The 26,759-nt window shown below is 51.8% G+C and overlaps 1 protein-coding gene across 1 annotated transcript; it reads right to left on the bottom strand.

Annotated features, from left to right (window-relative positions):
- Positions 1-36: 36 nt before the first annotated feature.
- PDPK1 (3-phosphoinositide dependent protein kinase 1) lies at positions 37-26,384 on the bottom strand. The gene is made up of 9 exons (XM_030924456.1): positions 26,309-26,384; positions 26,035-26,109; positions 22,157-22,226; positions 21,820-21,916; positions 19,647-19,820; positions 16,277-16,494; positions 7,036-7,093; positions 5,946-6,098; positions 37-5,574 (listed from the first exon to the last, which is right to left on the bottom strand). Exons 1-9 carry the CDS (start codon positions 26,382-26,384, stop codon positions 5,458-5,460), a joined length of 1,038 nt encoding a protein of 345 aa, XP_030780316.1. The 3' UTR covers positions 37-5,457.
- Positions 26,385-26,759: the final 375 nt, after the last annotated feature.

Here is a 26,759-nt window from a genome sequence, read left to right as displayed (position 1 = left end):
CGGGGTCAAAGGAAGAGCCACGCTAGCAAATCTCTCCACTCTACATGCTTTTTATTACAAGACTACTGAGCATACGAGGAAAATTCATCATCTGGTAACTACACCTAAAGCACAAATATTTGGGGGAAAAAAAAGAAGAGATTCATTAAATTATATGATTAAATCACTGACCCAATAGAAAATTTATATAATAAAGCCAGAAAAAAAGTTGTAAAATATAGTTTACAATAATTATTCACATTCAAGGCTGTACATCAATACATACAACAACGTGAACCCCGAACATGAATTCAATCCAAATAATTCATATATTAGAATTTAAATAACACAGACTGAACTAGAGGCCAATAGCCAGCAAATAACCTTATATAAGAATAAAAATACAAAAGTGTATATCCTAATATCATTGCATTATTTGTTTTCATAAGTCTCTTAATTTTTGCTTTGCCTGTACATCACAGTTACAGCTACAGACCAGGTAGAGATTACGCGTGTTCTGACTGCCACCCGCCTGAAAGACGTACTAGTCATTTCTCCTATTTTATGTTGTGAAGGAGCAGCTACAGCAGCTCTAAATACTGTAACAATTAAATTTTGCCAACGTCCAACTTAAAGTCATAATAGAGGCTTTTACCAGCACAATGACCCCTATTTGTAGTCATTCTGCCAGATGGTGAGGCTATGTGGGTTACACGGCTGAAAAAAGATCTGCCTTTTGTAAAAAGTTCCCTGTACATAGTTTGGTGTTTCTTCATATTGAAGAAATGAGTTATGGGGAAAATTCAGGTACACACGTAGCCTCGTTCAGTTGTGCTCACCACAGCCATCTCAACAGATCAAAGTGCTCTTTGTTGGAAACGCCTTCCTCCTCACCAGTTCTCCACAGGCAGCCTCATCTACAACCCTGCAATTTTGGGCCAGAAGTTGGTGGCCCCTCAGAGGCTCCGAAGTGCCTCCAGCCCCGATTCAGGCACTTGCCACGTGTGCTGCATAAGAAGGGACCCCACCCAGTGAGTCAACATAGGTCCATGTCAGGTTTGAAAATAACTGGGGAAAAGTGTATGACAACATCTTCCAGAACATAGTACCTTCACCGTATTCTCACAGCAGCTGCGATCTCTGAAGTCTCAGCAGTGAGCACCCCGGCTCTGTGGACCAGCCAGGCAAGGGGGCCTCAGGCTTCAGAGGAGGGCAAGAAACCAAATTCTGTGCTATTTGGCCATAATCTCTGGTAGAGTGCAGCAGCACTGAACGCGGTGCCTAGAAAAACCTCCTGCATGTTCCCCCGTACAATCAATGGACACCAACTAAAGGGGAGAAATGAAAAATCCAACCAAATGTGGGTGGTCTGGACTTGCCGCCAGCCAGGCAAGCTGCAACACTGTGGGCAGGGAGTGGGGAGGAGGCGGCCTGAAATCTACACCAGCTGGGACAACCACGCCCTACAATGAAAAAGCCAGCCTGGCTGCGGGGCTCTTCTGAACCACTAAGGCCTGAAGCAGGGGCGGGAGCGGGGAGACAAATACACTCGGAAAACCCAATCAGCGACATGGTTTTTTTCAAGTGGAGGCTTTGTTCTGCTACTGATTCCAAATGGCCTAATGTACTTTCTGAGTCTATAAACTTAATTACAAATCACTCACTAAGCATGTGGCAAGGTCAGTTCAACACTTGTTACCTCTGCTGACTGTGCAGATGCAAATTCAGTACCATTGTGGACACAAAGTACAAGATTCTGAAAATACCGCCAAGCGCTTGAAAGCCACAGCAGCAGGGATGGCAGAGCGCTGACATGCAGGCGGAGCCAGGTTCTTGCAACCAAAACAAGGAAACTGGCTCTTGGAAAAAATCGGCCACAAATGGATTGCAGCAATGACATCCTCTTAGCATTTAAATAAAGAGCGGTCTTATTCAGACATTCTTTGGAACACACACAGTTTATCAGAAACTGATTTGTTCAGAATCTGTAGGACACAACTAAGGTGGTTCTGCTACTGGAACTCTGAGCATCTCAACATAAGGTTGAGAGAGAGAGACAGAGAAATATATTTAAAATGAACAAACTCTTTGACCTCAAAATACCACTTCTAGGCATCTAAGGGGGAAAAAAAGTAAGAAATCAGAAAATTTTAAGGATATTCATCACAGCATTATTTAAATAGTGGAAAAATCAGAAACCGTCTAAATATTTTACAGTAGGGAAATGGTCAGATAAATTACAGTAAATGGACAACGACTAAACACTACAATTGTTAAAAACGTGTTTCTGAGAAACTCATGACATGGGAAAATGCTTAAAATATCAAGTGAGAAGACGAGGCAAACGGCGTGTGTCGGATGTTCCCAATTTAGTTGAAAAAGTGAACAAATGGCGGGGCAGGATACAGGCCAAAATGCTCACAGTGGTCTTCTCTGGGCGGCGAGCCTACAGCTGATCTCTTGTCAGAGACAAATGTCAGTTTTGAGTCACCCAGAGCCCTGTGCTGGTGCCTGGGGGTCTGTGCCATGGGACAGTGTCCACAATTCCTCTGAGGAAGGGCCGCAAATCCCACAGTGTGTCCCAAGAGGGCTGGAGTAGGCGGAGTCCCCAGCGGCTGTGGCATGATCAGCCATCTCTCTCAAAAAGAATTAACAAGCCTTCCGTAAGTTAAGGTTCCACGTGGTAGCCGTGGTGCAGAGCCATTTCACTAGCGTGGAGAGGCTTGTGCTCCACACCAGGACTGCCCACCGCCCTGGCTGGGGCCAAAGAGGGGAGAAAAGAGTCCCTCAGAAGCCAGCCCCCAGCTGTGTCCCAGAGAAAGGCAAGGCACCTGGGGCATCTAGGCCGGCAGCGACCACAGCCTCCCTCCCCTTTGTGCCGAGAAGCCACACAGAGTGTGGTCCTGACATTCCACCTGTCCTTGCCCACATGTGGGGAGGCACATGGCCCCAGGTCTATTAAACGGCAGGTGAAATCTTCCTCACCTTGGATAAACCCACAACTGTAATTCCATGTAAGCATGTCTGTGTGCACACATGGTACCCCACGTTCCACCGTAGAGTGTAAGGCACCTGCATGCCAGGTGATGGCTCTAAGGATGTGCTAGATAAAACTGGAGTTGACATGAGCAAGCACAGGGTAAAGAAAGAAAACACACGAGCCTTTAAAAAGGTAAGAGAAAGGGGCTGGGCGAGGAGAAAGGTGGTGACCCACAGAAGGGCTTGGCTGTCATTAGCTCAGGCAATGGCATCGTCAGCTGTCAGCTGCCAGCTCTGGCTCTGAGTCCCTAGTTCTGTGGCTCTGGAGGTTAAGATGGAGCTTGTCAGTGACGCCCAGGAGGTGGTGGCTCTATCCAGAGGAAGAACACACGGAAGAGTCTCCTCAAGCAGCCCAGCCAAGTGCTCCAATTAAAGCCACGTCCCTGCTCCCCTTGTTTCCCTATAACCAGACGCCCTGAGAGACGTCTTTCCTGTGCCTGTATGTGCAGTTAGGAGGGTTAGGAAACCACTCTCCTACACGGAGACACAGGACGTTCTGAGATGGATAAAAGAGCTGATAAGGAGAAGTAAGCCTGAACAGAAATTCCTGAAAGGACCAAGAGAGACTCCCCAGCACAGCCAAGCCTTTCCAAAAGCCAGGAGGAGGAGAGAGGACTTGACTCCGGCCACAGGCCCAGGGCAACGTGCTGGGCCCCGGAGCGTCCTGCTCCCTGGGGCGCCCCCGGGTAGGTGTAGCCCACTCATCCCAGCTCAAGGTCACAGGCTCACGTGCAGCTCACACACAACAGCAGCCAAAGCCCAGGCAGTCCAGGCTCCCATCTGCACTCACCTAGCTAAAAAGAGCCATTCTCATCATTAGCAGTGTAAAAAGGACACCTTCCCTCTCAGTTTGGACCTGGCCTGACACACAGGGTCACTGCTGAGTCATCTGTGACTTGGGAGTAGGGATCAGGGAGGGTGGACACAGTTGAGTCAGAGGCAGGTCTGTGGGCAGCGATGTCTGCCTCTCCCCCACGGGACTGAGGGCTGCCCTCCAGGGACAACCTGGGCAGGGAGAGGAGGACCTGGACCTGCCAGGCCAGCAGAAGCAGTGTCTGCGTGGGGAGTAGCTAGGCAAAGGACAAATGCATCTGGCCTATCTGTGCTGTACGGCAGGGAAGGTCACCAAAGCATCAAAGGGAAACAGCCCCAAAACCGGTAGAGGAAAGTACACCAGCAAGCTGGGGTTGAAGTGTCCTGTTCCCGCCTCCTGTGCAACAGCAACTGGCAAAGTCCACTCTCTATGGGGCCAGATGAGCTCGCAGCGAGAGAAGGCTGTGAGATTTTTGATGCAGAGATGTAGAAGCTCTGAGCGGGCTCTGAGAAATTTCAGCCACAGCACAAAACGGGTGTGTGTGATGGTGGTGCCTGCACTCCCTGGTGTGGTCTGCAGGAGACAGAATCACCCTGGGTCTGCTGAGGCCAGGGTTCTCTCAGACCCTACTTCATTGACTGGGGAGGCCTGGACATTTAAACCGTTTAGTAGGTCCTCAGGCCTCTCTCCTCCACACACAGGTCGGCATGCCCTCTCTGCTCTGGCTGGATTCTCCAAGGCACCTCCTGGCCCCACCCAGGGCTTGGGGCAGACCTATCTCATGCAGTGAGCCAGTTGGGTACTAATTGGGCTCACCTCTGACAGTACCGCTCCCAGCATGCGCTCGGCTTCCAGCCCCAGAGACCAACACTGCTAAGTAGGACAAGGAATCCGGAGCCCTTGATGGCACCCTCCACTGGGCAGCCTGCTCCCACACCACTCCAACCCCTCCCGCTCCTCACCACGCCAGTCTGCCTGCCGACACAGCAGGGGCCACAGAAAGCCTACCACCAGAGCCACCACAGGGATATGCAATGGGCCCAGCCAGGCCTAAGGGCCATACACAGGGAGACGCAAGAAAGGGAGCACATGACAGAAGCACAGAGGCTCCCTCCACAGAGAGGTGCGGCCCCCTGGCAGGGCCGCAGAGGCTCCCTCCCTGGTGAAGAGTTCCAGGACCACAGTGGGAGGGACAGAAAGCGCCAAACACACCCGGTCCCCTTAGCCACAGCAGGACCAGCACACAGTAGGGGCAGGGCGGGTGCATGGTTCGGACTGATGCTAGGAGAAGCTGGTGACACCAGGTCTGTCCACTAGTCTGGGTGGGACTCGGCTGACGTGCGCGGAGCTGGGTCCCCATGGCAACAAGGGCACATGGAGGCCTCCACGGAGCACAGAGAGCAAGCAAAGCGACCCTGAATTCCTTTGTGTTTGTTACTGGTTTTGTTCTTTGTGTGGTTGGGTGTGTTTTTTCTTCTTTTCTTTTAAATAAAAATGCTACAAGGTTTCCGCCTCTGCGTTCCCCTTGTGATGGCTGGCAGGTGGTCTGGAAGCGTCCCGGATGGCGGCCAAGCCGCGCTGGGGCAGGTGTCCTGGCAGCGAAGGCAGCCCGGCCGCAGGCCACGTCACTGCACAGCGGCGTCTGGGTGGCTCTGGTATCGCTGCCTCCAAACCTCCTGGATCTTCCTGCACCACTTGTGTGCGTTCCCACTGGGGTCCATCAGATAATACGTCCGGTTAGGCTGCAAAGACAGAAGCCGTTTAGTGCTCCCGAAGGAGTCCCACCAAAACCCCCAACCCAACCTGGTGAGTTGCCTGCTACCAGCCATTCCGAGTCCTGGAAGCACATGGGTGTGGTGGTTCTTCACACAAGCAGAAAGCAAATATGCAGGCTGATGACCACACCCCAGTCACCACCAAAATGAAAAACAAGCACTGGGTGTCCCTTGCCCCTCAGGACTGAGCCACTAGTGTGGGCATCTGGGATGTCGGAAAGGGCGAGGCAGCTGCCCCATCCCCGCTGCTCCCTCTGGCCAAGGCCTGCGGCTGCTTTCCATGTGCTGCAAAGCCCTCCCATTGCCCTGCACACAGGAATCCCTGGGAACAGACTCACCGTGTGGACAAAGAACGTTTTAAAATTCTTGGCCTCTGGTCGAAGTTCTTGTGACCAAGGAATTTCACCTTTCAGGACTTTGTTGACAGGATCCACGTAATATAAATGTGGTCCTTCTGTGAGCAACAACTGTCGTCGTCGTGCGAATAAACCCTGACACCAAAACACACAAAACAGGCCTCAGAGGCCAGTGCTGGCAGCATCTCCTGGAGCCTAGAGGGCTGGGCGGCCCCTCAGAGCTGTTTGAAGCACAGGACCACCGCCACCACCTGTGCACTCACCGAGGGGCAGGGTACTTCCTGCCCCACCGGGCCCAGTTCCTAAGGTCACAGGGGCTGCAGCTCAGGCCCATCCAGGTCAGGCCCATGGCTCCCCTGGCCCCTCTGCTCTGCCTGGGACAGGAGCCTGCTCTCGGGAGCCGGCCTCCACACACCCGCACCAAGGTCCTTGCCTGCGTAGGACACACGGCTAGGAACAGAGGCCAGGAGCCTGCGCTTGGAAGTGGCCCCATGTGAGCACCTGGAGTTGAATATTTTCTAATCAAGCGTTAAAGCTAACAGTTACTGGTTTGTGTTCTGTCTGATCATACTGAAATTCCTGATCTGATGTTCTACAGAAGTAATATGATTTATATTTGAGGAAGGTACAAGATGATCAAATAAATATCTGAGCACATCCACAGTCCTGCCTGGCTCCACACAGACCACGTGCTAAGTGCTGGATCCCTTCAATCCATAAAATAAAGAGCAGCCCTTCAATGGTTTTGAAACACTTCTAAAGTAATATGAGAACCCTGGCTACGATATCAGACGTGGCCTCTTCAACTTGATGGAAACCTCACAACAGGCAGCCCCAGGCTCCCAAGAGCGTGCCGAGGTTGCTTCTGTTCTGCCCTATCACCCACCACGTGTGTGGCTCCGCACGGCTTCTCTCGAGGGCTCACAGCCTTCCCGAGCTTGAAATCTAGAGATGATGTTTGAGGAGAATTAAGAGAGGGAAGGATTCCACACCATCAAGCTGCCCTCCCTTGAGCTGGAGTTGGGGAAGATGCAGGCGTGCGTGCGGAGCATCGGGACCACTGACCACTCACCTTCCGCTTATCCACCGGGCCCATCTTTAGTATTAAATTATTTTCTACAAACTGGTGCCTGTGGAAAGAAATAAGAAAGAGACGCTCCTGTGAAAATCACAAACAGAAGTTCTCCACGCTCCTTCTGGCACATGAGCTCCCCATGGCCTTGGCCTTCCCCTCAGAGCCGGCCTCACTTTGAGATGAGCAGAGAACACCACATGTAACCCAGCACGCACGCCACTGCCATGGACAGCCTTCATCTGTATCTGCAACGGAGCCTGCAGATACCAGACACAGTGCCTGTTGTCCCCTCATTGCCAGTGGCATCCACACAGCAGGGAAAAGGTTGGGGAGGACCGTGCTGCAGAAACGGGCAGGTGACACAGGTTATTGCTGCCTAAACAAAGCTGTGGTGAGGCGCAGAACTGCCTCCCGAAAGGTGGCTGCCCGTGGAGTCAACAGCTGGAGGAGATGATCACCCTCAAGTTACCCCGCAAGCTGGGACCCCCGATTCAGTGCTCAGGACCCGCAGAGTAGTTTATAATCACAAAGCCCTGAAAGACCCAAGTTGGACTTGCCGTAAGAACATCTCCTCTGGCTTTTCCATCATAGTAAAACACTTTTATTCAGAGATGACAGAAATTCAAAGAGCAACTTTCAAATACAGGCTTTGATTCAATGTACATTATGAGCAAGCACACCTCACTTCTGATTCTTGAGAGTTCAGAGATTTTTGTTTTTAAAGACAAAGTCTTGCTCGGTCACCCAGGTTGGAGAGCAGTGGCGCCACCACAGCTCACTGTAGCCTTGATCTCCTGCGCCCAAGCCGTTTTCCCACCTCAGCCTCCCAAATAGCTGGGACCACAGGCACACATCACCATGCCCGGCTAACTTTTTTTCCTTTTTTTTATGAGATGGGGTCTTGCTAATGTTGCCCAGGCTGGCCTTGAACTCCTGGGCTCAAGCAATCCTTCTGCCTCAGCCTCCCACAGTGCTGGGATTACAGGCATGAGCCACTACACCTGGCCAAGGTATTATTTTATTGATTGACTGATTGCTTGAGACAGGGTCTCACTCTGTCACCCAGGCTGCAGTGCAGTGGTGAGATCTCGGCTCACTGCACCCTCTGCCTCCGGGTTCAAGAGATTCTCCCACCTCAGCCTCCGGAGTAGCTGGAGCTACAGATGCATGCCACCATGCCAGGCTAATTTTTTTTTTTTTTTTTTTTTTTTGAGACACAGTCTTGCTCTGTTGCTCCCAGGCTGGAGCACAGTGGTACAATCTTGGCTCACTGCAAGCTCCGCCTCCCGGGTTCACGCCATCCTCCTTAGTCTCCCAAGTAGCTGGGACTACAGGCACCCGCCACCACGCCCAGCTAATTTTTTTTGTATCTTTAGTAGAGACGGGGTTTCACCGTGTTAGCCAGGATGGTCTCAATCTCCTGACCTTGTGACCCTCCTGCCTAGGCCTCCCAAAGTGTTGGGATTACAGGCATGAGCCACCGCGCCTGGCCAATAATGTTTTATATTTGAAGAAGGCATAAGACGATCAAATAAATATCCGAGCACATCCACATGCCTGCCTGGCTGCACACAGGGCCAATAGCACTTGTAAGAAGACCGGACTGGCGGAGCTGGGGGCACAGCATCCTCCCCCAGGGCTTACCCAGCCCCACCACCTGACCCACGTAGACCTGGGCAGAGGTGCCCAGGCCTGCCCCAAGAGGGAGGACCCAGGGCCTGGCCTCACACACACACCCCATCCTGTGGGTTTGAAGCAAGAGGAGTGTATGGCATGTGGGCAAGTGCAGCCCTCCTCTCACACCAGGGACTTCACCATCAAACACACACAACGTGGGGGTTAAAACAAAGAGAAACAAATCAAGAAGGGTCCTGAAAAGGACATGTGATGAGGAAGACCCGATATACCACAGCACAGAAAGCACAGAGCACAGAAATGCCTGGAGGGACCACAGAGCCGGCAGGAAGCCACTCTGACAGACAGGCCTGTGACCAGGAAACAGCGCAGAGGGGTAACAAGGAAATTCATAATAAACTACACCGGGGCAGGCAGTGTAGGAGGGACAAGGTCCCTTTGAGCCCAGGCTGGTCAGAGCTCTTGCAGGCGGATGAGGACGGAGAAAGCCCCATGGCCTCTCCCATCCTCAGCTTTCACCACACGCCAGCAAGTGCCAGAACAGGTGATGAGATACAAGGTTTAAAATATCAACTCGAAGGAGAGAAAAACCACAAGAACAAAGCAGCCCATCCCTGCAACCTGTGTGGGAGGGGCCGCCTTCCTTGCTGAGAGTGAGAACAGCAGCCCAGCATTGAGCTGCGGGAGCCACAGCAAGATGACAAAGCCACCTCCACCTAAAAAACCACCAGGACCACAGTTGGGGTGGGAAAGAATTTCCAGATCCAGCCGCCGTGGGCCTCCACCTGCACCCCACAGCAAATTCACAGTGCCACGAGAGGCTTGGAACTCAAGAGAAAACTCAGCAAACTGGCACCAACTAAAAATTCCCAGAAGAGGAATTCAAGTGACACAAAAAACTCTCAATGGCCCTAAACGAAGAAATTGAGCTGGGCTGCTCTGCCCTGATCAGCTGGGCATGCCACAGGCATGGGCGTGCAGGAGTGGCGCTCCTGCTCGGCACCTGCAGCCTGGGGAGGACTCACTGAGGAAGCGATTCGGAAATAGGACTGAGAAGTAGCCTCGCTTCCAGAAATCCATCCGAGAAAAAAAAAAGGGCACAGGCAAGGAGCCCAGAGGCACTCCCAGCAGTGTCACCCATGCCAGGGACACTGAAGCTCCAGAGCGGCTCAGCGACAGAACACGCCAGCACCTTGGGGAGGCAGGCAAGGGCCCCACAGACAGGTGCCACCCACCCCTGCGCCAGCATCACCTGTGAGAGACAATGAAACGGACAACATCCATTCCCCCGTGGCCCAGGGACACGTGGACAGAGACTGCGGGCAAAGCTCCACTGGTGGCATCGAGAGCAGAGCATGTGCTCAGCAGATTCACCCACCAGCTCACAACAGGAAACAGCCCCTTGCTGTCACCTACTTGGAAGTTTCCATACTTCTAGGAATCACCTTGATTTTTCTCTTTTTTTTTTTTTTTGAGACGGACTCGCACTCTCTTGCCCAGTCTGGAGTGCAGTGGCGCAATCTCGGCTCGCTGCAACCTCTGCCTGCCGGGTTCAAGTGATTCTCCTGTCTCAGCCTCCTGAGTAGCTGGGATTACGGGTGCCTACGACTAGGCCTGGCTAATTTTTAGTATTTTTAGTAGAGACAGTGTTTCGCCATGTTGACCAGCCTGGAATCATCTTTTTACTTCGATTTTTTACTATCTCCTGCAGAAAGTCCCCCGCCCTGAGAGCCCTTTCCTCCCTGGGAGGCTGGGTGACAGCTGAAGACCTGAAGACATGCCTAACTACTCGCCATGCACACTGGGCTTTCCGAAGGAGCCTCACTCTCATACATCGCATCTTGGCTCCCTCAAAACAGGCAATGCCTCTCCCCACCTCTGCACAGAGGAGGGTGCAGGGCAATCCACAAGGGGTGACCACAGAAAACCCCCTTTCCTGATGCCAAAGTGCGGGTTCTCACCACCTCCTCCACCCTCCCTCACCCGGACCCCAAAAAGAGCATTGTCAAGGATCCAAGCCCAAGGCCACTAGCAAAGCACCTGCCACGCCCAGGAGAGCCCAGCAAGGAGCCAGAGCTCCGCCAGTGGCTTTCCTGACAGCTTGGAAGGGCTCTCCAGGCTCAGCTTCGCCGCCAGTGAGGGAGGGAGCCAGTGGCAAAGGCTGATGGGTCCCAGGTTTCCTCTCCAACCTTCCAGTCCCATGGCCCCCCACACTCTTTACCTCTGTGGAAGACCCCAAAGAGCTTTTAGATCAACGGATACGTACTACACAGGAAATGAAAACTGAGACATTTTCAAATATTTAATTCATTAAAAAACAATAAACCCATTACTATTAACATACATTACTTTTATTTTTAAAATAACTACCTTCCAAAACAAAATAATGAATGAGGAGAGTGTGCCACTCTGTGCACTGCACAGGCCTCTCCTGTTCAGCTCCTAAGGAGAGCGCTGCGTCTCCACGTCCACTCACGCCCACACTCTGCCGAGACCTGTGTTCGGGCAGAAGGACATGCAAACACCCAGCCTCACTCAGATAAACAGCTAGAAAAGGGAGGAGTATACTCACCCTTTTAAGAGATTTGCGTCACTTCCTGGCCTTTTGGCTAAGAATACGTGTAGATGTTTGTGGATATTCTTCTTGGATACTACACCACAATTCACAAAGTGGTGGCTGCTTAAAGCTTAGTTGCAATGTGAAATCTGATTCATAACAATAAATTTTCATACACCGTGACACTAAAAACCATCAATCTACCCCGCACTAGTGGTTCTTCTGCCCTCACGTGATTTTCTAGGTCATACATTGGTCACCTGGAAGACAGTGGTTCACTGAATTATGTGAAGCTTCCAAATGTTGACAAATTTCATTCTATAGAATCAACAGATCAGTTCATTGATATCACTATGTATCTCCTCAAAAATGACTTTTGGCCTCTAATCCCAGTACTTTGGGAACCCGAGGCAGGCGAATCACTTGAGATCAGGAGTTCGACACCAACCTGACCAATACGGTGAAACCACGTCTCTACTAAAAATACTAAAATCAGCCAGGTGTGGTGGTGCGCGCCTGTGATCCCAGCTACTGGGGAGGCTGAGGCAGGAGAATCGCTTGAACCTGGGAGGTGGAGGTTGCAGTGAGCTGAGATCGTGCCACTGCACTCCAGCTTGGGTGACAGAATGAGACTCCGTTTCAAAAATAGAAAGAAAAAAAAAGACTTTTGGCTGGGTGCAGTAGCTCACGCCTGTAATCCCACCACTTTGGGAAGTCAAAGGGGGAGGAATGCTTGAGCCCAGCAGTTCGAGACCAGCCTGGGTAACACAGGGAGACCTTGTCTCTATTTCTATTTTATAAATAATATAAAGAAACAAAAAAGAATCTAAACATATGTCTTTTATTGGGAAGGTATCAAGCTCACAGTGATGAATAAAGTTTTTCAAAATTCCAATTTTCACTTGAAGGTTTCGGTTTTATCATTGGTATAAATATGAGCAGTTGTTTTCCTTAAAGTAACAAGCTCATTCCAATCATTTTCAAGAAAAATATTGGCCAAATAGCTAAGTCTGCATAACGGCAGTTTGCCTGTCAGTCAGACGCTCCATGAGGACAGCAGGCCAACAGTCACGAGCGTGTCTCCCTGAGGCGGCTGCACACTCATGTTTGCGGCCAGAACTGACTGCTGTTCTGTATACCTCCACTTCACCCTACAAAGTGTTAATAACATCATTTTTAACAAACGCTCAGAAGCGAGACTCGTTTCTTTCCTCTCTCTCTCTTCCTGTGGGTGAGTGCTGTGAAGATATGATTATTGCCCTGGCACTGCTTGGTGTCATGGCCTCAAGTCGTGCTCAGATGCCAGCAGTTCCACCCACCATGGCTTGTGCACCATCAGCACAAATGGGAAAACGTGTTCTGGAACCAATCACGAGATTCACACAGGTGCTCCACACTCTGACTACGTCAGTGCCATTTGTGCTTTATGGTCAAGCAATGGGGTAAAAGAACATCATCTGTAGACTGGGCGCAGTGGCTCAGGCCTGTAATCCCAGCACACTGGGAGGTCGAGGTGGGTGGTCAGGAGTTCCTGAGGTCAGGAGTTCCAGACCGGCCTGGGCAACACAGTGAAACCTCGTCTTCACTAAAATACAAAAATGAGCCAGGCATGGTGGCACATGCCTGTAATCACAGCTACTTGGGAGGCTGAGGCAGGAGACGGAGGTTGCAGCGAGCGGAGATCACTCCACTGCACTCCAGCCTGGGCAACAGAGGGATACTCCGTCTCAAAAAAAAGAATATCATCTGTGATAAGAAGCCGGGGACACAGGCCAAGTGGCAGGTCCAGGTTGTCTGTAGACTCATCCACTGTGAGGCAAAAGCACAATTCAGCAGCAGACACGTCAACTCCCTCTTTGTGTTTGCAGTCACATCTTGAATCCAGCAAGTTTCGATTGCATTGTGGACTGTGGCAGCACAGGGTGGCCAAGCCTGAGGCTGTGCTGCAGCCAGGGGCTTTGTCTCCCAGCTACTGTGTGGCCTCTCCAGCGTCTACAATGCAGCTTCTAAGAGCTTCAGTGACTCTTTAATTTATCGTCTGAAAAGCTGTAACAAACAACATTGGATCTCAAAGAGCTCACTATATTTATTTTTAAAATGTTCCTTTTTAAGTGTAAACTATTCCATGTAAATTAAAAAATTCCTTTTATCTTTTTGTTGTTGTTGTTGTTGAGACAGGCTCTCACTCTGTCACCCAGGCTGGAGGGCAGTGGCAAGATCTCTGCTCACTGCAGCTCTGATTTCCAAGGCTCAGGTAATCCTCCTACCTCAACCTCCTCAAGCAGCTAGGACTACAGAGATGCAGCATCACGCTCGGCTGATTTTTGCATGTTTGTAGAGACAGGGTGTCACTGTGCTGTAGAGACAGGGTGTCACTGTGCTGTAGAGACAGGGTGTCACTGTGCTGCCCAGGTTGCTCTCGCACTCCTGGCTCAAGCGATCCACCCACCTTGGCCTCCAAAGTGCTGGAATTACAGGTGTGATCCTGAACTTACTTACCATATTCTCATGTGGGCATAAGGAAAACTTCAGGATTTCAAAATAATGATTCAGTTGAAGGAAAATTACAGAGGCTATAGCAGGTATAAATGAAGAGAAAGTAAGAGCTCAGTAGAAATATTGGACATTTATTAATCTCTAAAAATGCATCTATTGGTTGGCGTGGTGGCTCATGCCTGAAATCCCAGCACTTTGAGAAGCCGAGGTGGGTGGATCACTTGAGGTCAGGAGTTCGAGACCAGCCTGGCCAACGTGGTGAAACTCCGTTTCCACTAAAAATACAAAAAGTAGCTGAACATGGTGGCGTGTGCCTGTAATTCCAGCCACTCAGGAGGCTGCGGCAGAATTGTTTGAACCCGGGAGGTGGAGGTTGTGTGAGCAGAGATCATGCTACTGCACTCCAGCCTGGGCGACAGAGCAAGACGCTGTCTCATTAAAAAAAAAAAAAAAAAAAAAAAGCAAAAAAAAAAACATATATTTATACCAAAAACTTATGACCCTAGAAAAGACCAAAAGCACACAGACTCTATTCTAAAGCATGTGGTCACTGAAAAACTCCACCATACACTCACAGAGAACGAGAGCAAAAAGACAAATAACATCTTAGTATTACCAAAAAAACTACCCTGACTTCGAGAATTTGGTGGCCACACACAGAATGCGAACCACTACTGTAAAGAGCAGGTGCTGGACGGACCTCCCAGCAGCCAGAACAGATCCTGCAAGATCTCAGGAGTCATCAGCTTCCCAAAAGGGCCTAAAATCTGAAGGAAGGGGGAAAGGGGAAGAGAACCCTGAAGACAAAGGAAGCAGGCAGGAGAATGTGCATCCTGACTTGCCGCCAGCACCAGGCTAATGTACCCAGACGGACTCCAAGACCCTCTAAGAACTGCCCCAGGCAGAGGGGCCTTCTGGGAGTCACCAAAGGAGCTGAAACACACACACACCTGCAGACAGACAGCACCTCTCAGCTGTGCTCTGCAGAGAAAGCGCTCCTGGCCAAGTATGTGGAGTGGCCACAGCAGCCCTTCGTGGGGACCCCAGCACATACAAACCTGGGAAGCTCCTTGCATAGCCGGTCACACACCTCCTTGCTGCTTGGAGCTGCACAGCGCAGCCCTGCTCAGATTGTTCCCATCAAAAGCCCTCCTCTCCGACTCAGTACACATTAACATCCCTAGCAATCACACTGACTCATAGCTAGCGAGTCAGAGCCCCTAGCTGTAGACTGTTTCTGCCTGCCAGCATCTCTGCACAGGTGTTCTAGAGACAGGCATGGCACACCGCAGAGAGTCGTGGTCTTCCCCACTTGCTGGGGCGGCCCAGAGCTCAGCTCCTTCCTCTCATTCCTCCCCACAAGTCTCTCAAGTCACATGTGTCCTGTCCCTCCCTAGCGTGGCCCTCAACTCCCCCTCGCCTTGTGCTTCCACTCCAGCATACCTGCCTGCAAAGCCCTCTCCCCACTATCTTGGGCTCCTCCCTGCCCACACAAAAGAGACAAGCAGGTAAAAATATTAGAGGGGAAGCCCTTCTTACCAGATTAAGATGGAAAACATAAAATATAAATAGGGACAGGATGGACTTGGTAAGAATTTGCAGCTTCCATACAAAAACAGTATCAACAGACTGGAGAGAAACTGAAGAATGTTTGCAAAACATACAACAAGGAATAGTCTCCACACACATGGCTTTTAAAAATCCATGTTAAAAAGATGCACCAGTCTGGCCAGCACAGGGAAAACCCATTTCTATCAAAAAATACAAGAATTAACCGGGTGTGGTGGCTATCGCCTGTAATCCCAGCTACTTGGGAGGTTGAGGCAGGAGAATCGCTTGAATCCGGGAGGCAGAGGTTGCAGTGAGCTGAGATAGCACCACTGCACTCCAGCCTGGGTGACAGAGTGACATTCTGTCTCAAAAAAAAGATGCAAAACATACAAGAAAAAATAGTTAAAGGACACAAAGTACCTCAAAAAAGAAACACAAATGGTCATGAACACAGGAGACATCTGCCTCCATAGGAATAAAACAGAAATTCACAAGTTTGTTTTTGGAGCATCAAAACACTCTCAGGCAGGCAAGAGCATTGGGAAAGGCAAATTCCTGGCCCCCAGGACAGATCCCCAGCCCTCTGAAAACAGGCACGCCCTTCAACACACACTGCCCCTGGCGCTCAGCTTAAAAGACATAAATGGACAAGTGGGGAAAGCTGTGTGGAAAAGAGGGGCTACAACAGCGAACCTCAGAAACTCCCAAGTGGCCCAGTCCAGGCCGCGCCTGTCCACACCACAGTGACTTCAGGCCACACCCAGCAGATCCAAATGCCCAGCAGAGGAGGGGAGCGCCCAGCAGTCACAACCCACTCACCCCCTGGGCCAGCTGCCTCCTAAGGACCTGTTTCCAACTGTGCACTTACAATGTGCTCCTTGGCCAAGCGTCCAAGGCTGCTGAGGGAGGCAGTGACAAGGCAAAGGCATCCACCATAAGCCCCCATGTATTCACGCTGCAATTCTGCACACACCATTGCTTGTGTCTATAAGGTCTTACCAAGGGTTTCCGCCAGCCTGCTTCTCCAATAACAACCTCTTCTCATCTTCGGAAAACTGTAAGTCCAGTTCAAAGGAGTTCGAGTCCAGATCGTGGATGTACTGCTCTATGTTGCTGCCTGACCTCTGGGGCAGGCCCACGTCCGAGGCTGACAAGGAGTGTGAGGAGGAGGATGAGGACACCTGCATGCAGCCAAACTGGCTCAGGAGATTGTCATACTGCAGAAAAGAAGGAAAAGTGAGAACCGCACCTTCACTTGCCTCTACAGTCCTAAAACCCCAGCCCCTCCTGGCACTGCCGCTGTCAGGCCCTGGGAGCTCACACACAGCAAGGCACAAGGCGACAGGGTGGGCAGCCCTGATTCTCCTCCGTGGGACACCTGGCCACAGAACCGAGGCCTCACTGGATCCTGCCTGGTCGGGCTCCTCTTCCCATGGGAATCAGGGCCAGAGAGGGGCGAAGCCTCAGATTTCCTCTCCAGGAAGAGGGGACCTGGGCCCTTACCCTGCAGGCCCTGTGAATGCCAGTGCTGCCCCCGGAGGTGGGGGCTGGGATGCCTGCTGGGAAGAAAGGGTGCCCAAGGAGGCCTGGCGGCAGATCCATCGCACGGGCTGGCAGGCAGGGCCTCCATGCAAGACCTCGTTGGGCCCCAGGGGTCTTAAGGGTCTGAGTCTGTAACAGACGCTACATATTGTGATTTGACTAAACACATTCAACTGTTTAAAAGACATTCCTTTTAATCTCAGCAAAGATAAACTGAACTTACTATAGACAACGCTGCCTAAAATGACAAACTAGTGTCGACAGTGGAAACTCACTCACTCATAAACGTGCCAAGCAGACAGAGCCTGCGCACTAACATGCTCCTGGGGCTGCCAAGGCCAGAGAACCCCTGGGTGGGGGCAGCCACATCCCCGGCTGCAGGCCCCACATCTGAGCTCTGCTGAGGCCAAGAAAAAGTGGAAACAAAAGGTGCCACCAGCAATGGCACCATCAGCAATGGCTGGGATAAGAGTACAACATGCTCTTCCACGTCCTCTGTGCCTTCAGACGCAGGCCCTGGCTGTTGCCCCACACAACCCTCCACACATGCAGCGTCCCCCATGTGCTCGCACTCCTACAGCTGCACAACAGCCCCACCCCACAGCCCTGAAGCCTCTCACCCTGCTGGGCTGGAGCAAGGTGCTCGTCAATGAGCAGGGTAAAAACACCCAACGCTGCCGGCCCCTCCATGCCGACGCCTCCACAGGGCGTGGGCCTGCCCAGCCTGCTTGTCTCCAACACTGTCCAATGGCAACACCGCCCCAGCACTTGCAGGACCTCAGGAGAGCAGGAGCCAATGAAGCACCTGCTCTCCTCCTGCCTTGACCCAAGGGTGGGTACCATGGCCAACCCCCCTGCTGAAGGGGACGCCCAGTGCCCATTCCCCATGAAGGAGGGGTTGCAGCCCCACAGGGAGGGAGGAGGTACAGCCCTGAAGGCTCCTTCCATGCTTGACGCCGTTTGCCAAGACTCACTCACTGTCCCCATATGAGATCTGACCTGGGAGCTCCCTGCCTGGACCCACTCCAAGGCTTTCAAACCACACAGCTGTTCAGAGCTAAGGATGGGCCATCTAACAGTCGGCTGCCAACACATGGAGCCACACTTCACAGACGGCAACAGAACCCACGTATCAAGCAGCCCTAGCTCTCAGTAAGCCCAGGCCCAGAGGCCTGCACAGGTACGCAACGTGTGCAAGCACACCCACCCCCACACTAAGAGAAGCTCTCCAGGCACTGAGACTGCAGACAACTAAAGCCTGTGCTGCTCCTTCAGAGCCCAGCTACCGCCCTGGGAGGAACGGAGGACAGAGCCCACGGGATAACGGCCACCAGCTAGTCCCAAGCACAACCTCTGTAGCAACAGCAGGCCCAGCAGGGAGAGCACTGCAGCCCGGTGGCACTCGCCAGCCGTGACCAAAGACCCTGTAGGAGGAGCTGGGTGGCACAGAGGATGGGGGCGAGGGCCTTGGGGGGCACAGAGGGTGGAGGTGAGGGCCTCAGCGGGCGGCTAGGGCCTCAGGGCTCCCAGCCCTCTGCATATATGAAAGCTACAAGTGGCCACGTCAGGCAGCACAGACTGCCCCCCAGGCCTGGTTCCCCTAGACTTTGGGCTCAAAGGATGTCGGGAGGATGAGGAGCATTACGGGGCATTGGGAAACTTCATCTCCAGGAGGGGACACTAGCAGAAGTTTAGCTGTGGATGACTTTTAGAAAAAATCTAGAATTCCCAGCTAGGTGCAATAACTCATGCCTAAGACCCCAGCAGTTTTGGAGGCCGAGGTGGGTAGATCACTTGAGGTCAGGAGATTGACACCAGCCTGGCTAACGTGGCGAAACCTTGTCTCTACTAAAAATAGAAACATTAGCCAGGCATGGTGGCACACACCTGCAGTTCCCACTACTTGGGAGGGTGAGACAGGAGAATCGCTTGAACCCAGAGCGGCAGAGGTGGCAGTGAGCCGAGATCGCGCCACTACACTCCAGCCTGAGCGACAGACCGAGACCCTGTCTCAAAACAAATAAATAAATAAAATCTAGACTTCCTCATTCATGGAAAGTGGAACTCTGTACATGGTGCCAGTTAGAATAAGCCACAGTGCCAGAAGTCAAACCAGAAAAATGGGTCTCATGATAACAACACTTAAGTATGAGGGGGTCATGGTGGAGGTGGCAAGAGGAACTCAGAGAAAACAAGGCTGAAAGTGGGCAACATGCCTGCCTCTCACAACACTCTCGGTCCCACAACACATGGTCCATATTCTCTACAAGAAGCTTAAAGAGCAAAGTGTGCTGAAGACCCCATGGCTGTGATCAAGTTGGGAGACCAGCAACCTCAGAGCCTACTCAGCACTGAAGCAGACGGTGCCAGTGTCCCTGCCAGCACCACGTCCCAAAAGTTCAAGCACCTGACACTCGGGGGTTTCTGTGGAAAGACAGGCAGTGTTCTGAAACATCTTGGACACACAGCTATACAAGCATCAAGCCAAGCGCAGATGCGACAGGCCGGGCAGGAGGCCCCGTACCTGGGACCCCAGGGCCAGTGCCAGGGTGCTCAGTATCCGGTTCTAGCAGTACCGCACCCTCTGGGTGGAAACTCACCAGACTGCCCACAGCCGTGGAAATGAGGAAAAAAAGACCCACCCGACACCTCACTTGCCACTGCCTCATGGCAGCAAAGACTACAGCCACCAACAGGCCTGCCGCCGTGGCACACACACCCTCCCCTTTCGCCTGCAAATCACACGTGGGTCTGGCGCACAAGCATGAAGCCCAGTGCACGGAGGACCCAGTGCCACCCACCTCACCCGCCATCCTGGCCAGCTTACATTGCCATAGCAGTCCTCGTCGTCTTCTGACATGGCCGGCAGGTAAGCGGTGAGCTTCGGAGGCGTCTGCTGGTGCAGGTTCTCCCACGTGACAGACTCGAAGAATGGGTGTGCTTTAAGAGGTCCATACCCTTCCATTTCCTCACAGCCTAACCGCTTTGTGGCATCTAAAACCTTAAGTAACAATCAAGACTAGTCACTGCCAGGGTGAAAATGTGATTCTGACCAAAGAAACCCAAACCTGGTGGCCAAGCGCAGTGGCTCACGCCTGGAATCCCAGCACTTTGGGAGGCTGAAGCAGGCGGATCACCTGAGGTCAGGAGTTTGAGATCAGCCTAGTCAACATGGTGACAACCCGTCTCTACTAAAAACATAAAAATCAGCTGGGTGTAGTGGCACGCACCTATAATCCCAGCCGCTCGGGAGGCTGAGGCAGAAGAATCGCTGGGACCCGGGAGGCAGAATTTGCAGTGAGCTAAGATCGTACCGTTGCACTCCCGCCTGTGTGACAAGAGCAAAACTCCATCTCCAAAAAAAATAAATTTATCTCATCTCATTATATGGCTCTTTCTTTTTTTTTGAGACAGAGTCTTGCTCTGTTGCCCAGGCTGGAGTGCAGTGGCGTAATCTCGGCTCACTGCAGGCTCTGCCTCCCGGGTTTGCGCCATTCTCCTGCGTCAGCCTCCTGAGTAGCTGGGACTACAGACGCCCGCCACCATGCCCGGCTAATTTTTCGTGTTTTTAGTAGAGACGGGGTTTCACTGTGTTGGACAGGATGGTCTTGATTTCCTGACCTTGTGATCTGCCTGCCTCAGCCTCCCAAAGTGCTGGGATTACAGGCGTGAGCCACCACGCCTGGCCTATAATTCAATTTCCAAGTGCCTGACTCTTGACAGGAAACTACTGTAGCAGGAATAATAAAAGGAACTAAAAATAAAAAAAAAAAAAAAGGAAATGACTGTACCATTTAGCATTTGCTCATCAACGCTGCACAGCATGTTAAGTTACTGGTGCTGGAGCGTCCGGGGTTATGACAGCACAGGTGGCTGCAGACCCTAGTTCGTGACATCTGTACATTTCAGCTGTAGAGTCAGCTACATGAAAATTTTAAAGACCGGCCCAGGTACAACAGAGAAGAGAGGTTAGTCTGGGAAAGGTACATCAGTTTATACTCTAGAAACAGAAGTGTCCTGACATTCCTGTGCTTTTGGCCCTGGACATCCCTCCTTACCACGACTCTGGGAGCCAGTCCTGCCCCTGCAGGTGGCCCCAGGATCGCTAGGCTCCACAGCCACTGGCTTCTCCCAACCTGTCTCACCTCTTTCCCCTGGGCTGGGGTGTGGGATTGATCAGTCCCTGGAGGAGACAGCTCTGCAGCCTTCGAGGGTCCCAGCAACACCCACTCCACAACCGCGGGAGCGTGCTGGTCCCAGTGATGATTCGCTGTCTTTGTTAATTACTCAATTTTTGTTTTAGGATTTTTAACTATACACTGTAAAATAATCCTTGTTGTTGTTCATTGTATTTTGAGACTGAGATTCCTTTCCACCTGTGCGAGAAAAGGGGCCGAGCCTTGAGAGGCAGCGCAGGATCCCAGGGCCTGCCTCCCCATCCAGTTGCTCTGTGGGGAATGGAAGGAACAGCAGGGGAACAGTACCCAGTACTCTCCAGTAGATACTGAGAAGTGAAAATAAGTACTCAAAAGGTTTGGGTTTTTGTTTTCTTTTTTTTTTTTTTTTTTGAGACAGTCTTGCTTTGTCGCCCAGGCTGGAGTGCAGTGGCGTGATCTCAACTCACTGCAACCTCTGCCTCCCGGGTTCACGCCATTCTCCTGCCTCAGTCTCCCGAGTAGCTGGGATCACAGGCGCCTGCCGCCACGCCCGGCTAATTTTTATATTTTTAGTAGAGACGGGGTTTCACCATATTGGTCAGGCTAGTTTCAAACTCCTGACCTCAGGTGATCCGCCTGCCTCAGCCCCCCAAAGTGTTGGGGTTACAGGCATGAGCCACTGCGCCTGGCGACATGAGATGTAATTATCTATGCTCACTATTAACCCTAAAAACACCATTTTTTGTGAACACAGGAACCTCCAGGAAAGCCACTCAGAGAGCAGTTTCAGAGGACTCAGGGTGTCCCAGATCCCCTTTCCAAAAGGAAATTCACAATATTTACCAAAAGTTTCTCCACGAGGTCTCTTGCCTTAGGGAAGAATTTTTCTGGAAAGTCATATTCCAACTTAATGATCTTCTGAAATATAAGATACTCGTTTCTGTAAAAATTTAAAAAAAAAAGTCATCCTAGGCAGGGTCCCAGAAGCCTCCACAGGCAGGGATGAGTGCCCTGGCCTCGCAGCGCTGCAAACACACCCCGGCCCTGCATGCCAAGAGCCCCCATCTGGGCACGGCACCAAGTGCTACCCTCCCCCACCCACCTCGCTGCTGGGAGGGGCTGCCGGCCGGTGGGGTGCACCCCAACAGGCTCCAAGGCCCAGGAAACGCTGTCTCCTTACCCAGCTCGGAATGGTGGGAGTCCTGCCACAAGCTGGTATATTATGCATCCAAGAGCCCAAAGGTCTGAACTTTAAGGTAAGGGGAAAACAAAGAAAAAAAGACATGTGTAAAATATAAGTGACAAGGCCAGCTCATTTTCCACTCTGTCCACACGGCCCCAGTTTCACCTCTAATGCAATTCTGTCCTTTAAGACCAGTGAGGTGTGAGGGTGGGGAACCCGCCCTCTGGAGAAGCCTCCCAGCGGCCTGGGCCCAGAGGGTCTGCACGCGGCAGGCACCGGCGGTCGCTCAGCTGTCCCCAAAGCTTCGCCATTTCCAACGGGGCTTACTAACGTCCACACACACCTGTCATCCTGAAGCAGAGCAGAGCTCACTCCTGGCACCACGTGGCTACAGACCAGGCAGGGGGCAGGATGGGACAGAATGGGGCTGACCCTGTTCCAGTAAGACAACCAAGAAAGCTGAAGGAAGCACCCTCCCGTCAGTGCCGGTGGAGGGCTTGCCAGGGGCAGGAAAGTGCAGCACAGGCGAAATGAATGACCGTAACATTCACACTTGACTTTCTTTAGTGTTTAGTTAAAATGGGGAGCAACAAAGGAAAACAGGCAGCAGAGCCTCCACCTTTCAGTGTGGAAGCAGCAGAGAGAAGAGGGGTGCTGGGGGCAGAGCTGTGCCTGGACCTTCACGAGGTCCTCTCCAGAGCATGGAATTCAAGCACAAAGGGATTGTGGGGTAGTTTTTCACCTCTGTGAATTATCGAATGTTTTATCAGAAACACTTACTTTAGAATTTATATTTTTTAAATACAATACAAAAATAAAAGGGGAAGCCAGTATTACACTTCTGGAAAGCATGTGTACCAAGGGTGTATCAAATAAACCTTCAGTTAGACCAAGTCATGCCACTTCCTGAAATTCAAACCAAGGAATTCAGGGCGGCCCCTCACTCAGTCCAGCAGACCCTGTCTCGCCCACTAGAGGGACACCACCACCCCAACCCCAGGCAAAGAGACCTCCTCTGCCCATGCAGGTTGGGTGGCGGGTCAGACACACGCCAGTGTGTGAATGAATGGAAACCTTTCAACGCACGACAGCAGAGACAGGTCCATGAACCACAATCTTCATGCGGCAGAAAACCACACACTGATAAAGACACCCACCAGTCATTCAAATGACAGGGGGAAGCGCCCATTATATAATCACATAGGGCTCAAAACCGCCTGCCCAATGTGACTCGAATGGCATAAAAGCCACTTAAACAACTATAAAATGCATAGAAAAAATGGACTGAAAAGACATACGTACGCCCAATTATTATCTGTGACTATAAGTGGGTTTGGAGACTTATTTTCTAAGAACTCTTCATAATGAATTTTTCTTTTTCTTTTTTTTATTTTTTTATTTATTTTTTATTTTTTATTTTTTGAGATGGAGTCTTGCTCTGTCACCCAGGCTGGAGTGCAGTGGCATGATCTCGGCCGACTGCAAGCTCCGCCTCCTGGGTTTACGCCATTCTCCTGCCTCAGCTTCCCGAGTAGCTGGGACTACAGGCGCCCGCCACCTCGCCCGGCTAATTTTTTGTATTTGTAGTAGAGATGGGGTTTCACCGTGTTAGCCAGGATGGTCTCGATCTCCTAACCTTGTGATCCGCCTCGGTCTCCCACTGCTGGGATTACAGACTTGAGCCACCGCACCCAGCCTTTTTTTTGTTTTTGAGACACGGTCTTACTCTGTCACCTAGGCTGGAATGCAGTGGCGCAATCTCAGCTCACTGCCACCTCTGCCTCTGCCTCAGCCTCCTGAGTACCAGGGACTATAGGCGCTCACCACCAGGCCCAGCTAATTTTTGTTATTTTTAGTAGAGAGAGGGTCTCGCCATGTTGGCTATGCTGGTCTCGAACTCCTGGCCTCAAGCGATGTGTCATCCTCAATCTCCCAAAGTAATGGGATTACAGACATGAGCCACCAAGCCCGGCCTCTTTCAAATCCTTCTTTTTTTTTTTTTTTTTTTTTTTTTTGAGATCAAGTCACACTGTTTCCCAGACTGGAGTGCAGTGGCGCGATCTCCACTCACTGCAAGCTCCGCCTCTCAGATTCACGCCATTCTCCTGCCTCAGCCTCCCGAGTAGCTGGTACTACGGGCTCCCGCCACCACACCCTGCTAATTTTTTGTATCTTTAGTAGAGACGGGTTTTCACCGTGTTGGCCAGGATGGTCTCGATCTCCTGACCTTGTGATCCCCCTGCCTTGGCCTCCCAAAGGGATGGCTGGGATCACAGGCGTAAGCCACCACGCCCAGCCTCAATTCTTTATAATAAACGTTCCTAACAACGTTTAATGTCACATGATTTAAAAATTCAAAAGCAGAAAAAGAAATGCAGAAATGCCTTCCTCATAATCCTGTTCCCTCACCCGAAAGAGAACTACCATCATCCGTGCAGTGTCTATCCCTCCAGAGAACCTGAACATGCAAATGAGAAAACGTGAATACACATTCCTCCTTTTTCCCACAGGGCAGGATCCCATGCCTATATTCGTAGAGCTTGGAGATCTTTCTGCACCAATGCTAAAGTGGTCCTCCACCATGAAAGTAAAATCTACAAACAAGGAAACGCTAGCTCTTAGGTGGCGACCACACGCACTTTGAAAGCCGGGTACATCGCGCCCGCACCTGTGGGAGGGACTGCCCTCTGCATCGCAGGATGCTGAGCAGCTCATCCTCTCCTCCCCTGCTGGGTGCCAGCCCGACCCCTGCCCCAGCTGTGACAACTAAAACTGTCCAGACAGGGCCAAGTGTTCCCAGGGGAGCAGAATCACTCCAGTTGGGAACTCTGACCTAAAGCAGTCTCTGGCCATGCTAAGAACTCAGTATCCGGCCGGCTGCCATGTCTCACGCCTGTAATCCCAGCACTTTGGGAAGCCGAGACAGGAGGATCGCCTCAGCCCAGGAGTTCAAGACGAGACTGGGCAACACAGCAAGAACCCATCTCTATTTGAAAGAATAACTGAGGCCGGGCGCGGCAGCTCAAGCCTGTAATCCCAGCACTTTGGGAGGCCGAGACGGGCGGATCACGAGGTCAGGAGATCGAGACCATCCTGGCTAACATGGTGAAACCCCATCTCTACTAAAAAATACAAAAAACTAGCCGGGCGAGGTGGCAGGCGGCTGTAGTCCCAGCTTACTCGGGAGGCTGAGGCAGGAGGATCGCTTCAACCCGGGAGGCGGAGGTTGCAGCGAGCCGAGATGATGCCGCTGCACTCCAGCCTGGAGACAGAGCGAGACTCCGTCTCAAAAAACAAAAAACAAACGATTAAATCTGCAACCAGAAAGCATCAGCAAACCCAGGAAGCTTAGAATACAACATTAACGTATCACGTGTGTGTATGTCACGAAAAACACGCTTTGAAATGTGAAGTGCTGGCCGGGCGCGGTGGCTCAAGCCTGTAATCCCAGCACTTTGGGAGGCCGAGACGGGCGGATCACAAGGTCAGGAGATCGAGACCATCCTGGCGAACACAGTGAAACCCCGTCTCTACTAAAAATACAAAAAATTAGCCGGGCGAGGTGGCGGGCGCCTGTAGTCCCAGCTACTTGGGAGGCTGAGGCAGGAGAATGGCGTGAACCCAGGAGGCGGAGCTTGCAGTGAGCGGAGATCGCGCCACTGCGCTCCAGCCTGGGCGACAGAGCAAGACTCCGCCTCAAAAAAAAAAAAAAAAAAAAAAAAAAAACACTTTCCAAAAAAAAAAAAAGAAATGTGAAGTGCTGATTTCTTTCAAAGTATGCTTAGCTACTTAAAGGCCACCAAATTCACTCTCTCAAATATTAATTTCTATGTTAAAGAAAAGGGAAGTACGGCTTAGATGAAGGTGGTTTTTACTCTTACAGGCGGACTTCTCCGTGAGCAGCTCTGGAGAAACGTACTGCGCTGTTCCCACGAATGAGTTGGCCCTGGCTGCAGAGAGAGAGAAGGTCACACTCGGACTCACGATCGTGACAATCAAGGGCTGCGTGGTGGGTGTCGCACATGGCCGACATGCATCCCCAGGAGCCAGACTTGTCCAGCCCACACCGGGGCTGGCTCGCGGCTCACCTGCTCAAAGACGCCTGCCTGACACCTGGACACTGGGCACCCTCCACCCTGGCGCTCCCACCCGACACGCGCTGGAGAGCGAGCTGCACACCAATGTCCAGCGCATTCTGCCGTGTCACCCGCTCAACGGAAGGCATGAGGACACGGTCCTGGCTGGCTCACTGCAGGACTTGGGGTATCCAACGTCCCCAGCACACAACAAACAGTGGCAGGCCAGAAACAACCTCCTTTCCATCACAAACAGCTTGGGAGCTGAGGCGCTACAAAGGGAACAAGACTCGGCCTCCAGCCCAAGGGCCTTCCTTACAGAGAGCTGTGACAGAGCAGAGCCACAGCACGAGCTGGCCCGGGACCACCACAACAGCTGCTGTCCACACCGGCCCTGCCCGTGCCGGTTCTGAGTTGTCCCTTCCACCTGCCCTCCTCCGGCCAGGCTGAGAGAACCTCACACCCTCTGCTGCGGGGACCCTTTCCCTTCGTGGAATGACTTTTTTGCGGACTTCATGACTGCC

This window comes from Rhinopithecus roxellana, chromosome 20, assembly GCF_007565055.1.
Source record: "Rhinopithecus roxellana isolate Shanxi Qingling chromosome 20, ASM756505v1, whole genome shotgun sequence".
Lineage (NCBI taxonomy): Eukaryota > Metazoa > Chordata > Mammalia > Primates > Cercopithecidae > Rhinopithecus > Rhinopithecus roxellana.
The sequence above is the reverse complement of the archived record's forward strand: the minus strand, read 5'-3'. Positions and strand labels throughout refer to the sequence as shown.

Bases quoted from the DNA above. Each gene is read 5' to 3' on its own strand.
- PDPK1 (XM_030924456.1), bottom strand. From the start codon at position 26,384: ATGCCTTCCGTTGAGCGGGTGACACGGCAGAATGCGCTGGACATTGGT. The intron at 6,099-7,035 runs GTGAGTGGTCAG...TTTTGGTGTCAG, and splicing joins GCCCGGTGGATAAGCGGAAG to GGTTTATTCGCACGACGACG. The intron at 5,575-5,945 runs GTGAGTCTGTTC...CTGTCTTTGCAG, and splicing joins AAACGTTCTTTGTCCACACG to CCTAACCGGACGTATTATCT.